Raw genomic sequence first — 15235 nt, forward strand, 5'->3', positions numbered from 1 at the left:
GCTGAAGAGATAAAAAAACTCCGGAAACAGTTGGATGAACTGCAAAAGGAAAATGGGAGGTACATCGAGCTACTGAAAGCAAATGATATTTGCCTGTATGATGACCCTACAATCCACTGGAAAGGAAACCTTAAAAACGCCAAGGTCTCGGTTGTTATTCCCAGTGATCAGGTTCAAAAGAACATCATTGTCTATTCAAATGGGACTCAACCCAATGGAAACAACCAGGGAGCATCTGTTCAGGGAATAACATTTAATGTTGGTCATAATTTACAAAAACAAACAGCCAATGTTGTGCCAGTTCAGAGAACTTGCAACCTTGTGACTCCTGTGACGATTGCTGGTATTTATCCCACAGAAAATAAGCCATCGTCACAACCTACAGTTTCTCCGCTGGCACCTGCTCAGGCAGCTCCAGCAGGGAACATTCCTGAGCTTTCCACCACGGAGAGCGAGCGAAGTGTGCCCATCACTGTTCCTGCCAGCTCACAGAGCACACCTCGACCTGCACCAGAACAGGTACTGCAGTGTACTTCGAGTAATGCACCACAGAATGAGCAAAATCCCCTCAAAGGTAAAAATTATGAGGAGGGCACTAAATCGACAAAGAAAACACTCCTGCAGGGAGCCAGCCTTCTTTCCAGCACCTCTGTGGAAGCCTCCCAAGTTCAACAGGTGAATGCAACTTGCTCAAATACACACAGTTCCAGGAGTGACCCCCAGGAAAGCTGTGCCACTTCATCCACAGACACAGCTTGTGTGCCACCTGTGAGATTGTCTACTGCAGAGGGCTGCTCTTCTGTAAATGTCCTCAAAAGTATGGAGGTGGTCAGCAGTGCTGGGACATCTGTGACATCTACATCAGAAGGAGCTAAGTCTGTGACAGCAATAAGCACTCTGGCTGCCAGTCCCCTGGAGAACTGCTGGTCTTTTTCAGGCTCTTCAGGTGTTGGCACTTCAGACTTGAAAAACACGAGTAGCCTTACCCGGATGCCTTCAGCTGGGAACACACAGACCACTTGGACGACTTTGCAGCTGGCGGGAAACACTGTTCAGCCACTGAGCCAAACGCCATCCGGGATAATGACTGCCCTCCTAAATGAGCCAGTCAGTGGTGCTGGGACTGTGTCTTCTGCCCACAATAGGCCTTTGACTACAAGCATCAGTTTGCATGCTTCTCTGCCTGGGGATGGCCAGGCAGCTGAACAGATTGTAGTTACCTTGCCCTCGTGCCCACCCGTCCCTATACAGCCTTTAATCAGCCAGCCACAGGTTAAAGCTCAGGCTGCAGGAAATATCCTTCCATTAAATTCCGCTATGCAGGTGATTCAGATGGCTCAGCCAGTCGCCTCAGCTGTGACAGGAGCACCAGCTAACCAGAATGTCATCATTCTCCAGCCTCCAAACCCTGCTCCATGCCCACCCATCGTGAGAGCAGAAGTTCCCAGCCAAAATGTTAGTCAGCAAATTGTAATTATACAAGCTGCAAATCAGAATCCTCTTCCCCTCCTCTCTGCTCAGCCTTCTGCTCCTGTAAGAGTTCCCATGAACGGGCCGACTGCAGTCGCCAACTCCAGCGTCTCCATGCAAAATGCCTCTCTTCCACAGACTTTTGGAGGAAAACACCTTGTCCATATATTACCAAGGCCATCTTCTGTGCCATCTTCTAGCTCTACGCAGACGTTTTCAGTGACAATGTCCAGTCAACAGCATCCTCAGACTATCTCATTAAATGGGCAGCTTTTTGCATTGCAGCCAGTGATGTCTTCATCTGGAGCTTCAAACCAAGCCCCTATGCAAATTATTCAGCCCACCACCAGCGAAGATCCGAATACCAATGTTGCCCTCAATACATTCGGTGCTTTAGCTAACCTCAGTCAAAGCATATCGCAGATGGCTGGACAGAGCTGCTTGCACTTGTCTCTCAGCCACCCCACCAATCCTGCAACTGTCAATAACCAGATTGCCACAGTCAACTGTGTGTCATTGCCAACTTCTGTGGCATCTTCAGTGCCTGCAGAGGTTTCGGTATTAACCAGTGCATCTAATTCCATAAATGCTTCTCCCCAAAAAGCAGCTGCTGGCTTGCCATCCACTGCAAAATCAAAAAGGACAAACAAAAAGCCAAGCACAAAGAAACACCAAGCAGTCAATAATAAAGTGTCCTGCCCAGCAGTTCCTTGCAGAGACGCAGGGAAGGTGGACTGTGCTCCTGTGGAGACGGTGGCAAAGCAGTCAAATGGCGAAGGGCCGCCTGAAAACACCACGGCGGCATCACAGGCTGTGACCACATCGCAGGCGAGCAGCGCGGCTGCATTGAGCGGTGTCAGCAATTCTGACTCTCCTTCCAAAGAGACTGTGAGCTCTGAACAGGCAGTGAAAACCCCCTGTGCTCCTGAGCCAAGCTCAGCAGAGGTGCCTGCTTCCTCACCGCTGGAGTCTGTGGCGTCAGAGCAGCTGCTGCTTGCTCCAGCGCCAGCCAAAGATGCTGCTCCTCGCCAGCAGGCACAGGGGTCTCAGAGCCACCCACCAACTGCCTCTGCCCTGTCAGAGTCTCCCAGACCCTGTGAACCCCCCAACACCTCAACATCCTCTCCTAAAGAAGCACCAGTGACACATTTGCAGGCTGCTGGGACACCAGCAGCACAGAGCAGCACAGCGGGTCATACTTCCAAGGTGGGAATGATTTCAGAGTCCTGCAATATTGCGCAGGATTCCTCAGTGGTAATGCAAGATGCGGATTTGTTAGAAGGACAGGGTCTAACCAAAATGCTGTCTGATCTCACAAAAGAAAGAGCAGCTGTGGAAAAAACCTCTTCGTTTACTGTTCAGGGGGAGCATTCTAATTTTCCTATGGAAAACTCTAAATCAGCAGAATCAAATGTTGATTTGCCTGAGAAGCAGGAACTCTTGCTGATGAACACAGAAGGTGACACTCTCTCCCAGCACCACTCTTGCATCCCTGATCAGGAAGTAGTCACTGCTTCCCTTATCACTAGCAGGCAGGCAGACTCCCCGATGTCAACCAGCTCTGGCAGCAGTCGAAGCTTCTCAGTTGCATCTATGCTGCCAGACAGCACCAGAGAAGATGTCACAAGCAGCACCTCAACCAGTACCTGTAGCAGCTGCACATTTTCAGAACAGACTGACGTTGTAGCTCTTGCAGCAAGAGCTATTTTTAACCAGGAAAGCCTTGAGAAAGGTAGAGGGGGAATACAGGTTAACACAAGGGATGGCATCTCTAAGTCTGAGGCTGCACCTTTGGAGAGAGAGCAACAGCCTTTTAAACCTCAGTCAGTGAAAGAAAACAGTGCAGGGCTGCTGGAAGCAACACCGAACAAATTCAGTGCTCATGAAACAGTACAGACAAACGTCGACAGGCAGGTTGAGAAGCCAAGCTGCTCTGTAGGAGGTGTGGAAACATCAAACACTCCTTTGCAGATTTCTACTTCCCAGACACCCAGCATAACCAGTCTAAGCGTGAATAATCTGATACACCAGAGCCGCATTGTCCATCCCCTGGTGAGTTGCTCAAGTTTATCCCAGTCTTCAGAGCCTGCAAGTGTCCCTGCAACTGTGAGCCTCTCCCTTCCATCTAGCACATACATCAATCCGTCTCCGGGACCTGCTCTGATGAGTGAATATGCTCAGGAGCAACTGAATGCTATCAGGGCAAGCACCATGCAGGCTCCCCAGCTGCAGGAATCACACTTAAAGCAGCAAAATCATGAAGGTCGCAAAGACTCTGCCAAGAGGGCCGTTCAGGATGACCTTCTGCTTTCTACTGCAAAGAGGCAAAAGCAGTGCCAGACAGCACCCATAAGGCTTGAGGGGATGGCGCTGATGAACCGAACACCAGAGATAATTCCTGATCAAACACAGATGCTTGTCAGTCAGATTCCTCCCAATTCATCCAATTCAGTGGCACCAGTGAGCAACCAAGGGCACTCTGATGGCCTCAACAGGTTGTTCCCACCCAACAGCAATTTCGTAACGCCAGCTTTGAGACAAGCTGAAGTTCAGTGTGGTTCTCAGCCACCACTTTCAGAGCAGCCAGGCCAGGCAGGGCAGCACTTGCAGCCAATTCAACACGTTCCTGCCCAAGGCATTTCTCACCTTCACAGTAATCACCCGTACTTGAAACAGCAGCAGGCTGGGCAGTTAAGAGAAAGGCACCACTTGTACCAGCTGCAGCACCACGTCACTCACGGGGAAAACTCTGTCCACTCTCAACCCCACAGTGTCCACCAACAGCGAACAATACAGCAGGAGGTACAGATGCAAAAGAAACGGAATCTCATCCAGGGAACACAAGCCACACAGCTTTCCCTACAGCAGAAACACCACGGAAGTGATCAAACACGGCAGAAAGGTGGTCAGCCCCATCCTCACCACCAACAAATGCAGCAGCAGATGCAGCAGCACTTTGGAGCTTCCCAGCCTGAAAAGAACTGTGAAAATCCTGCAACAAGCAGAACCCACCATAACCACCCTCAGAGCCACATCAATCAGGATATTATGCACCAACAGCAACAGGATGTTGGCAGCAGACAGCAAGGTTCCACTTCAGAACACGTGTCAGGGCACAATCAGATGCAAAGACTTATGACCTCAAGGAGCTTAGAGCAGCAAATGGTGTCCCAGGCCAGCATTGTGACCAGACCATCAGATATGACATGCACCCCTCACAGGCAGGAAAGAAACAGAGTTTCCAGCTACTCTGCTGAGGCCCTCATTGGGAAGACACCCTCTAATTCAGAGCAGAGAATAGGAATATCTCTTCAAGGCCCTAGGGTTTCTGACCAGCTTGAAATGAGAAGCTATCTTGATGTTTCTAGAAATAAAGGGTTGGCAATTCATAATATGCAGGGCCGCTTGTCAGTGGACCACACAGTTGGCTCAGATGTGCAGCGTCTTTCTGATTGCCAAACATTTAAGCCCTCTGGACCCAACCAACAACCGGCAGGCAATTTCGATGTACAGGCTTCAAGAAACAGTGAAATTGGGAATTCTGTGTCATCCCTCCGGGGCATGCAGTCACAAGCGTTCCGAATCAGTCAGAATGCTGCGCCATCCATAGAGAGGCAGAAGAGACTGCCCTACCAGCCAGTACAGGGTATACCAACAGGGAATAGCCTGCCGTCAAGGGAAAATGAAAATACATGCCACCAAAGTTTCATGCAGAGTTTGCTCGCCCCTCACCTTGGCGATCAAGTCAGTGGAAGCCAAAGATCAATCCCAGAACATCAAAGGAACACGCAGTGCGGTGCCTCCTCCACAATCGAGTACAACTGTCCCCCAGCGCGAGAGAGCGTCCACATCCGAAGGGATGGTGATGGCCAGAGCAGGGAAAGCTGTGACATGTCCATTGGGGCAATTAACACAAGGAACAGTTCATTGACTATTCCTTTTTCGAGTTCTTCTTCCTCAGGAGACATTCAGGGTCGCAATACAAGCCCAAACATCTCTGTGCAGAAGTCCAACCCCATGAGGATGACAGACAGTCACGGAACTAAGAACCACATGAATACACCAGTTTCCAGCAATATGCATGGAGTTGTGAGGCCAACTCACCCTCACCCTGCAGTTTCTCATGGAAACGGCGAGCAAGGGCAGCCTTCTGTTCGTCAGCCAAATTCTTCAGTCACTCAGCGCTCGAGGCATCCTCTGCAAGACAATGGAGGTTCTAAAATACGTCAGCCCGAAAGGAATCGATCTGGAAATCAGAGACATGGAAATGTCTTTGATCCCAGTCTTCCCCATCTTCCTCTGTCCACTAGTGGCAGCATGATCCTTGGGCGCCAACAGTCCGCGATAGAGAAAAGAGGAAGCATTGTCAGATTTATGTCTGATGGCCCTCAAGTGTCTAATGATAACACGGCCCCTGACCAACATACTCTCTCCCAGAATTTTGGATTCCCTTTTATCCCGGAGGGTGGCATGAATCCACCAATAAATGCCAACGCTTCATTCATCCCACCAGTCACGCAGCCTAGTGCCACTCGGACACCAGCTCTAATCCCAGTTGATCCTCAGAATACACTGCCATCCTTCTATCCCCCTTACTCTCCTGCCCACCCTACCCTCTCCAATGACATTTCTATCCCTTACTTTCCCAATCAAATGTTTCCAAACCCAAGCACGGAGAAGCCGAGCGGTGGAGGTTTGAACAATCGGTTTGGATCCATTTTGTCTCCTCCCAGGCCTGTTGGTTTTGCTCAGCCAAGTTTTCCTTTGCTTCCAGATATGCCACCAATGCACATGACCAACACGTCGCACTTATCCAATTTTAACTTAACTTCTTTGTTCCCTGAAATAGCCACAGCTCTTCCTCCAGATGGCTCAGCAATGTCTCCTTTGCTTTCCATTACAAACACATCTGCTTCAGATTCTTCCAAGCAGCCCTCAAACCGCCCTGCCCACAATATAAGCCATATTTTAGGTCATGACTGCAGCTCAGCTGTATGAAAACTGGTGGACTGACTTCAGGTCTGATGTGTTGTTTATATATTTAAGAAGAAGGAAGTGGATCTTACTGGCACCCCTGGGAGAGACCATTCATAGCATCACTGTTTATTTGCCTAGGTGTATGTATATGGTACTTTCCATATTTATATACATGTTGTGTTTCCACCCACCTTACAGACTCTAAAGCACCAGTGCCTATAGCAATGCTTACTTACTAGGAAACGGTAAGGATGCAACATAGAGAGCTGAGCAAATATTGGTTGTTGATTTTCCAACAATCAAGTTTGATGTTCAGTTGTTCCAAGGTAAGGGCCACCCTCAGAAATACATGGAATGAGAGAGATCCCATATCTGTATGGGAGATAGGAAACAATTGCTAGAGGTGTCAGTTTGTTCTTGATGTGTTTACCTGAAACTGCAGAGGAGCTTGAAATGGTTTGGGTTTCTCTGTTTCCTTTGTAAAATACCTTCAGGAGCCTCAACGCAAGTCAAGTCTGTGTTAATCCAGTGCTAATTGGAAATGGCATTTATTGTGCAGCTTGTGTGTGTTTGAAGCTTGTCACATGCACTTGACTTAAAGCTGACTTTACCTGGCAAAGTTACAGTGTTCCCATGGTCAGCAATTAAAAATACTGTTTTAGGAAATTTAGATTTCTTTAACCCATGACTTTCTGTTTCTAAAAATCTTGTTTGGATCCATTTCAATAGTGGCTACAGTTCCTGCTGAAGTCAGTCAGTGTTTCAGTGTTGCTCACCACTCCTGGTGCAGTCAGCAGAGACAGCAGCCCTGTTTGTTGCCATTTCATTGCTGGTTGCTGCAGGTTACCTCAGGGTGGGTTTTATACCTTGTTTAGCACCTTCTTAATGTCCTTTTTTTTTCCCCCCCTCTGCTTTTCTTTGGCCCATGCTCAAACACCAGCTTTCTGGTTTCTGTGAGTGACAGCCCTTCATTGTACCAGGCAGCACATGGGAGAAGGACTGAGCCTGTGGCATCCCACAAAATGAGTGGGGGTTCCTGGGGGCATGGTTTCTACTTGATATTGCTGATAGGATTGAGCCCGAGTTAATATCAGTACTCTGCACTTGAATGCACCTTTTATTTAAACCTGTGTGATTGTGGCTGAAGGAGGAACATGGATGAACATGGTGGATGTGTTGGGATTAAAACACACAGGAAGACATTGGAATTTGAGGAAGGATGATGTGTTTGTAGATGCATGAGAGATGGAGTGAATGTGTGTGCGCTGGCTGAAACTCTAGTACTTTCACAAATTTTGGTCCCATTTATTTTAAAGGAAAAGGAAGAATTAAGTAAATTCTATTTATTTAATGTCTCTGCAGTGTCCTTTTTCTCCAAACAGGGCAGAAATATTCTTCTTTTATGTGTTTGGAAATACAATTCTGAGTTTGATTCTTCAAACAACGTAGTAACTTCGGGTTCCCTTGCGTGCAGTCGTCCTCAAGCTTGACATGCCTGTGTGTTGCCCACCAGTGCATCATCTTGTTGCTCCTGGGACCTGTCAGAAACTCCTGGTGAGGGCATGGGGAGGAGCAGGCTCCCTTGGGTATTTTGTTTTGTTTTGTTTCTTTTTCTTTGAGAGGTGGAAAGGAAGATATTCCTCCATATCCAAGAACAGGACCCACAAAGAGGGACATAAAACAGTTTTCTTCAGCTTGACTGCCCAGACTTTGGTTTTGCTAAGCCCTTTGACACTGACCCAGGAAAGTAAGGAGGCTTTAACATAAAAAATAATTGGGCTGTGTCTCTAGTCTGTCCCAGCAACGACTCTGCTCCTGTAAACCTGCAGTCTGGTGTTTTCCTGCATGGTGAAGTAAAACAGTTCTGATTCTGGTTGGGAATCACGGTTTAATTCATGTGGAGTTTATCTTAAGACACTAAATCTAAGTGGTGCATCAGTTCCCTGTTTCTTATAAATAATTGAGTATTTCAGTTCACATCAAGGCAGCTTCTCTCTGCCACACTGCAGTCACCAAGTGGCAGCCACTGCCTGTGCAGAGGGCAGGGGGTTAGGAATGAATCAGTTCTTAACCTCAAACCAGTCAAGCCAACTGCAGGTCTGGGTGTGCTCTGGTGAAACTCTTGACCAAAGGGGTGTCTGTTGTGCAGTATGTCTCAAAGGGTCTGCCTCAGATGGTGAGGTGAGTTCCATAACTGTGATGGATCCATGGGTTCTGGATGGTAAGGACAGGGGGATTGAAGCAGCAGCCACTCTGTGCATCACACACTTGTCTGGTCTTTGAGGAGGGAAGCAAATCTGCCCATTCTTGCTCTCTTTAAATGGCACTGTGTGAGCAGCAATGGGTTTGGCTTTCAAGACAAACTAGTGAAAAATTAAGCCCTGGCTTCCAGGACTTTATATAAAGATGCTAATCCTGCTCATCATTCCAGACATTCACAGAATACCACATTAGTTTCCTCTGCTGGAAAAACTACACTACTTTATGATGTCTGTGAAAACTAAAGAGAGCTTATAAACTTAAACCTGTTGCAATGCTTGAATGTCCACAGATCCACTTGGCCAGATAAGATTCCCAGAGTAGTGAAGGAGCAAGCAGGACAGATAGCAGGATCCTGCTTGATCATCTACCAAAGGTCTGGGGAGTCTGGACAGCTCCATGGTGATGGGAAGGTAGCCACAGTTACTCCAATCTACAGAGAGGGCATGAGGGAAGAACCAAGGGAGCTACAGATTCAGAGTCTAACCTGAGTTCCTGGCAAAATAGTGAAGATTATAGTGGTACTGTTGAAAGGAGTTTAAGGAATAATGCAGTCATCAGGCACAGGCAACATGGGTTCACAAAGTGAAAGTCCTGTCAAGCTAATTTGATTCTCTTCTGTGATAAGGTCACCAACTTAAAGGGTGAGGGGAAGGCAGTGGATGTAATTTTTCTGGATTTTAATAATGATTTGGATACTGACCCTCACAGCATCCATCTGGACAAGCTGTCCAGCTATGGGATGAACAGTTTCATGGTGTGCTGGGTGAAGAACTGGCTGAAGGGCAGAGCTCAAGGATGGGGCTACATCTGTCTGGCACCTGGTCATCAGTAGTGTTGCTCAGGGCTCAATTCCAGAGCCCTGATCTGTCACTGATCTGGATGCAGGAGTTGAACACACCATTGGGCAAGTTTGCTGAGGATACCAAACTTGAAGGTGCTGTTGAGAGATGCTTTGCAGAGGGATCTGGATAGACAGTCAGCCTTCTAGCTCTCTGCAGCTCCCTGACAGGGTAAATGCAGAGGGAAGTGCTGGTCCTTTCTCCCTGGGATCCATTGACAGGACTCATGGGAATAGCTCAAAGGAGCCCTAAGGGAGGTTAGGAATAATTTCTTTTCTGAGAAAGTGGTCAGACACTGGAATAGGCTTATTAGAGGAGGGGTCAATGCCCTAAAAATGTTTGAGGCATTTGTACAACATGCTCAGCCCTGAAGTGGTCAGGCAGTGGGACTGGATGATCACTGTAGGTCCCTTTCAACTGAAATATCTGTTCTGTTCTCTTATTCCTCCATATTTACTGCTGTTGTATTGAAGTTAAATGCAGTCCTGAGTATTCAGGGTAGAGTATGTTAGCTGTGATTTTATTTGGGGTTTTTTCATGCTGGACAGAATTTTCTGAAGAGGCAGTAACTGTGTCAGTAACTTCCACACGCCCCCTTTCTGTTTACAAAGATGACCAAAACCATCTCCTCCTTGCTCCCAGGATGTCTGTAATGCAGGGAATCGCAGCAAAGGCATTTCAGGCATACAAAGGCTGTTGGGATTTTGCAGGAACTGCACAATTTCGTGGTGTGTGACTGAGAAATACTTACTGTGTGACCCTTGATCTTCTTTGGAGGATTGTAGTTTGTTGTGACAGGGCACTTTGTCATTCTTCTCAGGGCTTTTTCTGAAACCTGATGAGACCAGGATGGAGAAATACCATTTCATTCCCCTCCTTGAACATGCCAATTTCTGCTGAAGTTCTGTGTGAGTCTCTTTACATGCTGACACGAAATTGTCCCCTGGCATTGGTGTGGGATCAGAAGACTGCAGTGAGAAGAAAGGCAGACCTCTCTGTGAGGGCCTCATATCAACACATCCTAATTCTGGTGTTTACACTGCTGACTGGCCTTTAGGTAACTTTAATTAAGAAAAATTTGCTCTGTTGTGGCATTTTGATCTAATTGACTGTCCAAGATGGGCTTTGCATGCTGAACCTGGCCTTGTCCCCTGGTTTGAGAGCAGCTTGTTGCATTTAGGAGGAACAGTGAAGGGACTGGATATGCTGGAAGAGAGGAAATCACATGTTGAATTCCTGTTCCTTTTTAGTTGTTAAATTGTTTGGAGTTTCCCTTGTCACCATAAACTAATCCAACCTGCCATTCCACATCCATCAGGCTTCTTGCACTTAGTTTTGTAGGTCAGTTTGTGGCACTGACACTTCAGTGTCTCAGTCCTTCCCCAAAGCTTCGGGCTCTGCTCTCGGGAAGGAGAGAAATTGCAACATCTTTACTATTCCTTCTTTCCTTTTTTTCACCTTTCCCCTCCCATGGAACCTGTTGTGCTTCGCTGTCAGGTTGATAAGGCTCACCTTACCTTGATCTATGGTTGGAGAGAGCTGTTTGAAAAAGGAGCTTTGCAGAGGGAATGATTCTGGTTTACTTGTTAGGAAAACCATCTGATAAGCAAATACATTTTCTTCAGCAAGCATCAATTACAATTTTCTCCTGAGGACTACCCAGCAATTAATGGTTCCTTTGTTTTTTGAGAAATACTAGGAAAGGATTTTGTGGGTTTAGTTGCAAATTGTTAGTCTAAGAATGGCATTTTCTCTTCTGTAATACTTTTTTTTTGAAGGTTAATTACACAGGGTTTGTTTTGACTTTGAAGGAAGGAAAAATACCCAGTACTGCTTAATTTAGCAAAATCAAAGGGAAAGGTTGGGAACTACTTCTGGGGTGGCACTGCCACAGCTGACAGGCATTGTGTGGCTGGTTTCAGCTTGGCCTAAATGACTTCAACAAACAACAGTAAATAATATTGGGCTGGACTGCATGTATGTCAGTGTAGCCCATATTAATCCCTTAAGCAGCCTAGGAGAGTAAGAGCAGAGACAGACTAAGTTGAAAGCAGGCAATAAAATAGTAATGTGTTAATATTTATATACCTTTTCCTTGAGAGAAAGGACCTCATTTACAAACAGTTAAGGAAAATTGGAACTGAAGTGATTTGAGCTGGTGGCTGAGCCTTACTGGAATGGGTTTTCCAGCTCATGCTCCCAGCTGCAGTCACTGTGCTGCTGCCCAGGTGGAAGAGCACCCCTCTGAAAAAAAATAAATGCACTGTGTGAGTCCAGAGCCTCCTGAACTTTGCACAGATTTCCTACTGCACTTTAAAGCTGTGCTGCTGCTGTGGTTGGTGACTGTAGTGCTGTTGCAGAAGCAAGTCGTGTAGCAGGGCAACTTGCAGAGGGCATGGCTGGAGAAAAGGAGACATTTAATTATTTCTGGTCTCCTGTTGTCTTTCCACCTTTTTCTGAGGTACTTGCACAGTCCTGGCTCAAGGACTCAGTCACAAACTCACTGTTTCTGGATGACTGAGTATGCTAAGAGCTATCATCTTTTTCTGTTCCCCTACTAAGTTTTATGCTCATCACTTTAATTATGATCCCACTTTCACTGGCAAGAATCTGTTTATACCAGATCAGTCACATTTGTTTTGTTTTCTGACACAGTGCTATAAGGACCATCATTCTTTGCTATCATCTGCCCTATTACCACCTACTGCTGTTCCCTTCTCCCTCACCATGATCCAGCATGGGTAGCAGACACAGGTTTGTGTGAGGGTGTTTTCAACTTCCTACTGCCTCTGCAATTGGTTCATTTGCAACCTCAGAGGACCAAGGCTTTATTCCCACTCAGAGTAGGTTATTCCATGAACTGGTGAAAGATTTAGCAGAGGGTTTTGGTCATGACAACACAAATTCCTACTCTCTCTGTGAGCAAGCCCCACTTAGTTACAAAGACACCATTTATTATTTGCCGATACCAGTTTTTCTGATATAATTAAAAAAAAAAAAAGGCTTTTTTTCTGCCTCATCAAAAGTATCTTTATGAGAAGGTTTCCAAGTTTGCAATATGTGCTGCTGTTCTGGCAATCACAAGTGTGAAACAAAAGAGCTCATGGGGGGTTGGACCCTGTTCCTGCCTGCTCACTGTGAGAAGGGAAGCAAATATGGATTTTGCCACAGGAGATTAATCAAAGATGCTGTTGCCCTCCACAATGTAAATTATTTATATTCAGACCAGAGTATTCTGCTGTGCTTCTGTTTTATACAGCTGTAAATGACTTGGATACAGTCCCAGTGGAAAGTCCTTACTATTTTGTAATGGAAAATAGGAACTCTGCAGTAGAAATCTATAATGAATGAACAGGAACATCATCTTCCACTTGTAAATAAGATCTTGCTCTGTTTATTTTGACATCTTTTTACAAATGTGTTGCATTCAGGTGTAAATATCCCAACCCATGATCTTGTTCAGAGTTCTAAAATTTCTATTGTTAAATGTAATACTTTGTTTAATAGTTGTAATAATTATTTGTATAGATATGAACATGATAGTATTTTATTAAAAAAACCCCAAAACACTCTTTGAATGTTCTAGCTTTTTTCCCCATGGAAAGCCAAGCCATTCACTCTTAACTATAGGTAAAAATAAGAGCTTTGCTTTGAGACTGGGAATTTACAGCCAGTTTTCCACTGCTGTGTATTCTCTGCATATACCAGAGTTATGCACCACATTATTTGGAGATATAAAACTACATAATTCAGAAGAAATAAATACTGATCATGTAGGATCTAAAAAATACATGGCAGGTGCTGTCCCTGCCCCAGTGACAGTGATCAGTGTTGAGACACAACTTCATCTTTATACAGAGCTTCTCATCACAGTCCTTTGCATTGGTTTTGAAGTGGTCAAAGTTGTTTTGTCAGTTTGAAGCTAAAGGATGTGGTTTGGATGAGAGCAGTACAGAGACCCTGCAGGGTAAGTAAAGACTTTTTTGGGAGGCTGCACAATACTGAAGCTGACAGAATTACTATGAAAGAATTCTTTCCAGGGGCTCTAGAAAACCTGGATTGTAAACCTCAAAATTCTTATGGGTGTGGAAGTTGCTTTTAGGGAAGGTCTTAATTTAAAAAAAGGCTGAAGTTCCTTCAGTTCCAAGCTTTTGTTCCTTCAGTGACAGCCAGTGTGTACAGTAGAGGGGAGGGGTAACAGGACAGGAGGCACCTGCCTTCCTGTTTCACAGTGCAGTGTGTAACCCCTGCCTTGGCTGCTCTTCTGCCAGCCCAGAGGCTCCAGGGGGAGTTCTAACACCATCAGCTCACAAGACCCTGGTAGTTTTCTTAACCTGTGAGGGGGTATTGGTATGATACAGAAGCTGTTTCCTCTCCTTTGAGTTGTACTGGGCAGAACAACAGTTTTTACCTACATTTCCTAAGAAAACATATATGGAAATATATGGAATGTTAAAGAAATTTTTTACAATGAAAGTGGTAGAACACTAGAACAGGTTGCTCAGAGAGGTGGCAGATGCACCATCTTTAGAGAGGCCAGGTTGGATGGGGCTTTGGGTCATTTGCTCTAATGGGAGGTGTCCCTGCCGGTGGCAGTTTTTTTCCCTTTCAGGAGTGTGAGAGCAGCTTAATCCTAGCATGATCATAGCAGGGGGAAGCAGGGACTCCACTACCAGCCTGTGGGCAGCTTAAAGGCTCCCTCCACCTCCCAACACAGTGCTGCTCTGCTTTTTCCCCTACACATCTCTATCCCTTAGTGAGCAGAGGAAGGTGAGAAAACAACAGCATGACCCCTGCAAATCAGGGAATGAGGTCCCCCATATACCCAGCAAGCTGCTCTTCCTTCCCGAGGGCAGTGGCTGGAGAAGGACAGCAGCACTCCAGACAAGCTGCATTTCTGGGGCAAGGGCTGCAGAGCCAAGTGTGCCTAGGACAGATAAGAGCACAGAGTGCCCAGGTGCCCAGCCAGACTCCCTGGTAGCCACAGCCATCGAGGGGTCAGGTGGCCACTAGGTGGGAGAGCTGAAGCACAAACAGAGCCCAGCAGGCAGGGCAGAGCTAAGAGCAAATTTTAAAAATTGATGCATCAAGCTGCAAGCAAAGAAGCAGCAGGGAGATGATTCCAACCCTTCCTCCCATCTCTCAGGCTTGAGGTGCCTTTCCTTGTATTTAATTGAATTCTGTCATTGTTTTCAGTTCATTCTGTGCTGTTCTCCAGCCTCCCTCTCCCTCACTGCTGCCACCTTACCCTTCCATGCTGTGCTCATCTCTGCTCAGCCCAGCGAGCCCATATGCTGTTCTACCTCCTACGTCGAGCCTTCCAACTGCTGTTCAATGTTACTTTTTCCTCATATTTCAATTTTGAGAAGATAACTAGCTTCCTGGCTAGAAACAAATACAAGCTTGGAACAAGGTCTGAGACTACAGATTATGAAAGACACAGGGAGAGAGAATATCCTTTATAAAAATGTGTCCCCAGAACTGGACAAATTTGGGTCCTTTTTCAGCCTGGAACAGCTACCCCAACACCCTCCAGAGCAGCACAGCTCTGCTTGGGAAGATAAAGGCTGGCAGCCTCTTGTGTCATTCCTCCTCCAGCCCTCTCCTCATCCTGCCCAAGGGACTACAGTGACAGACAAGAGTATCTGGTCTTTACTCTTAGTAGCCTCACAAAGGCAATCTGGTTA

At 46.3% G+C, this 15235-nt stretch overlaps 1 protein-coding gene across 3 annotated transcripts in view; it reads left to right on the forward strand.

Annotated features, from left to right (window-relative positions):
• Window positions 1-13120, forward strand: part of USF3 (upstream transcription factor family member 3) — a 30454-nt gene extending 17334 nt beyond the window's left edge. For all 3 annotated transcript variants that reach the window (XM_085069884.1, XM_085069892.1, XM_085069874.1), the window contains one exon: window positions 2-13120. In XM_085069884.1, coding sequence (XP_084926010.1) covers window positions 2-6468 — 6467 coding nt within the window. In that variant the 3' untranslated portion in view covers window positions 6469-13120. The remainder of the gene's footprint in view (window position 1) is intronic.
• The last annotated feature ends 2115 nt before the right edge of the window (window positions 13121-15235 follow it).

This window comes from Lichenostomus cassidix, chromosome 1 (genome assembly GCF_008360975.1).
Source record: "Lichenostomus cassidix isolate B80296 chromosome 1, HeHo_3.0, whole genome shotgun sequence".
In the NCBI taxonomy this organism is placed as follows: Eukaryota; Metazoa; Chordata; class Aves; order Passeriformes; family Meliphagidae; genus Lichenostomus; species Lichenostomus cassidix.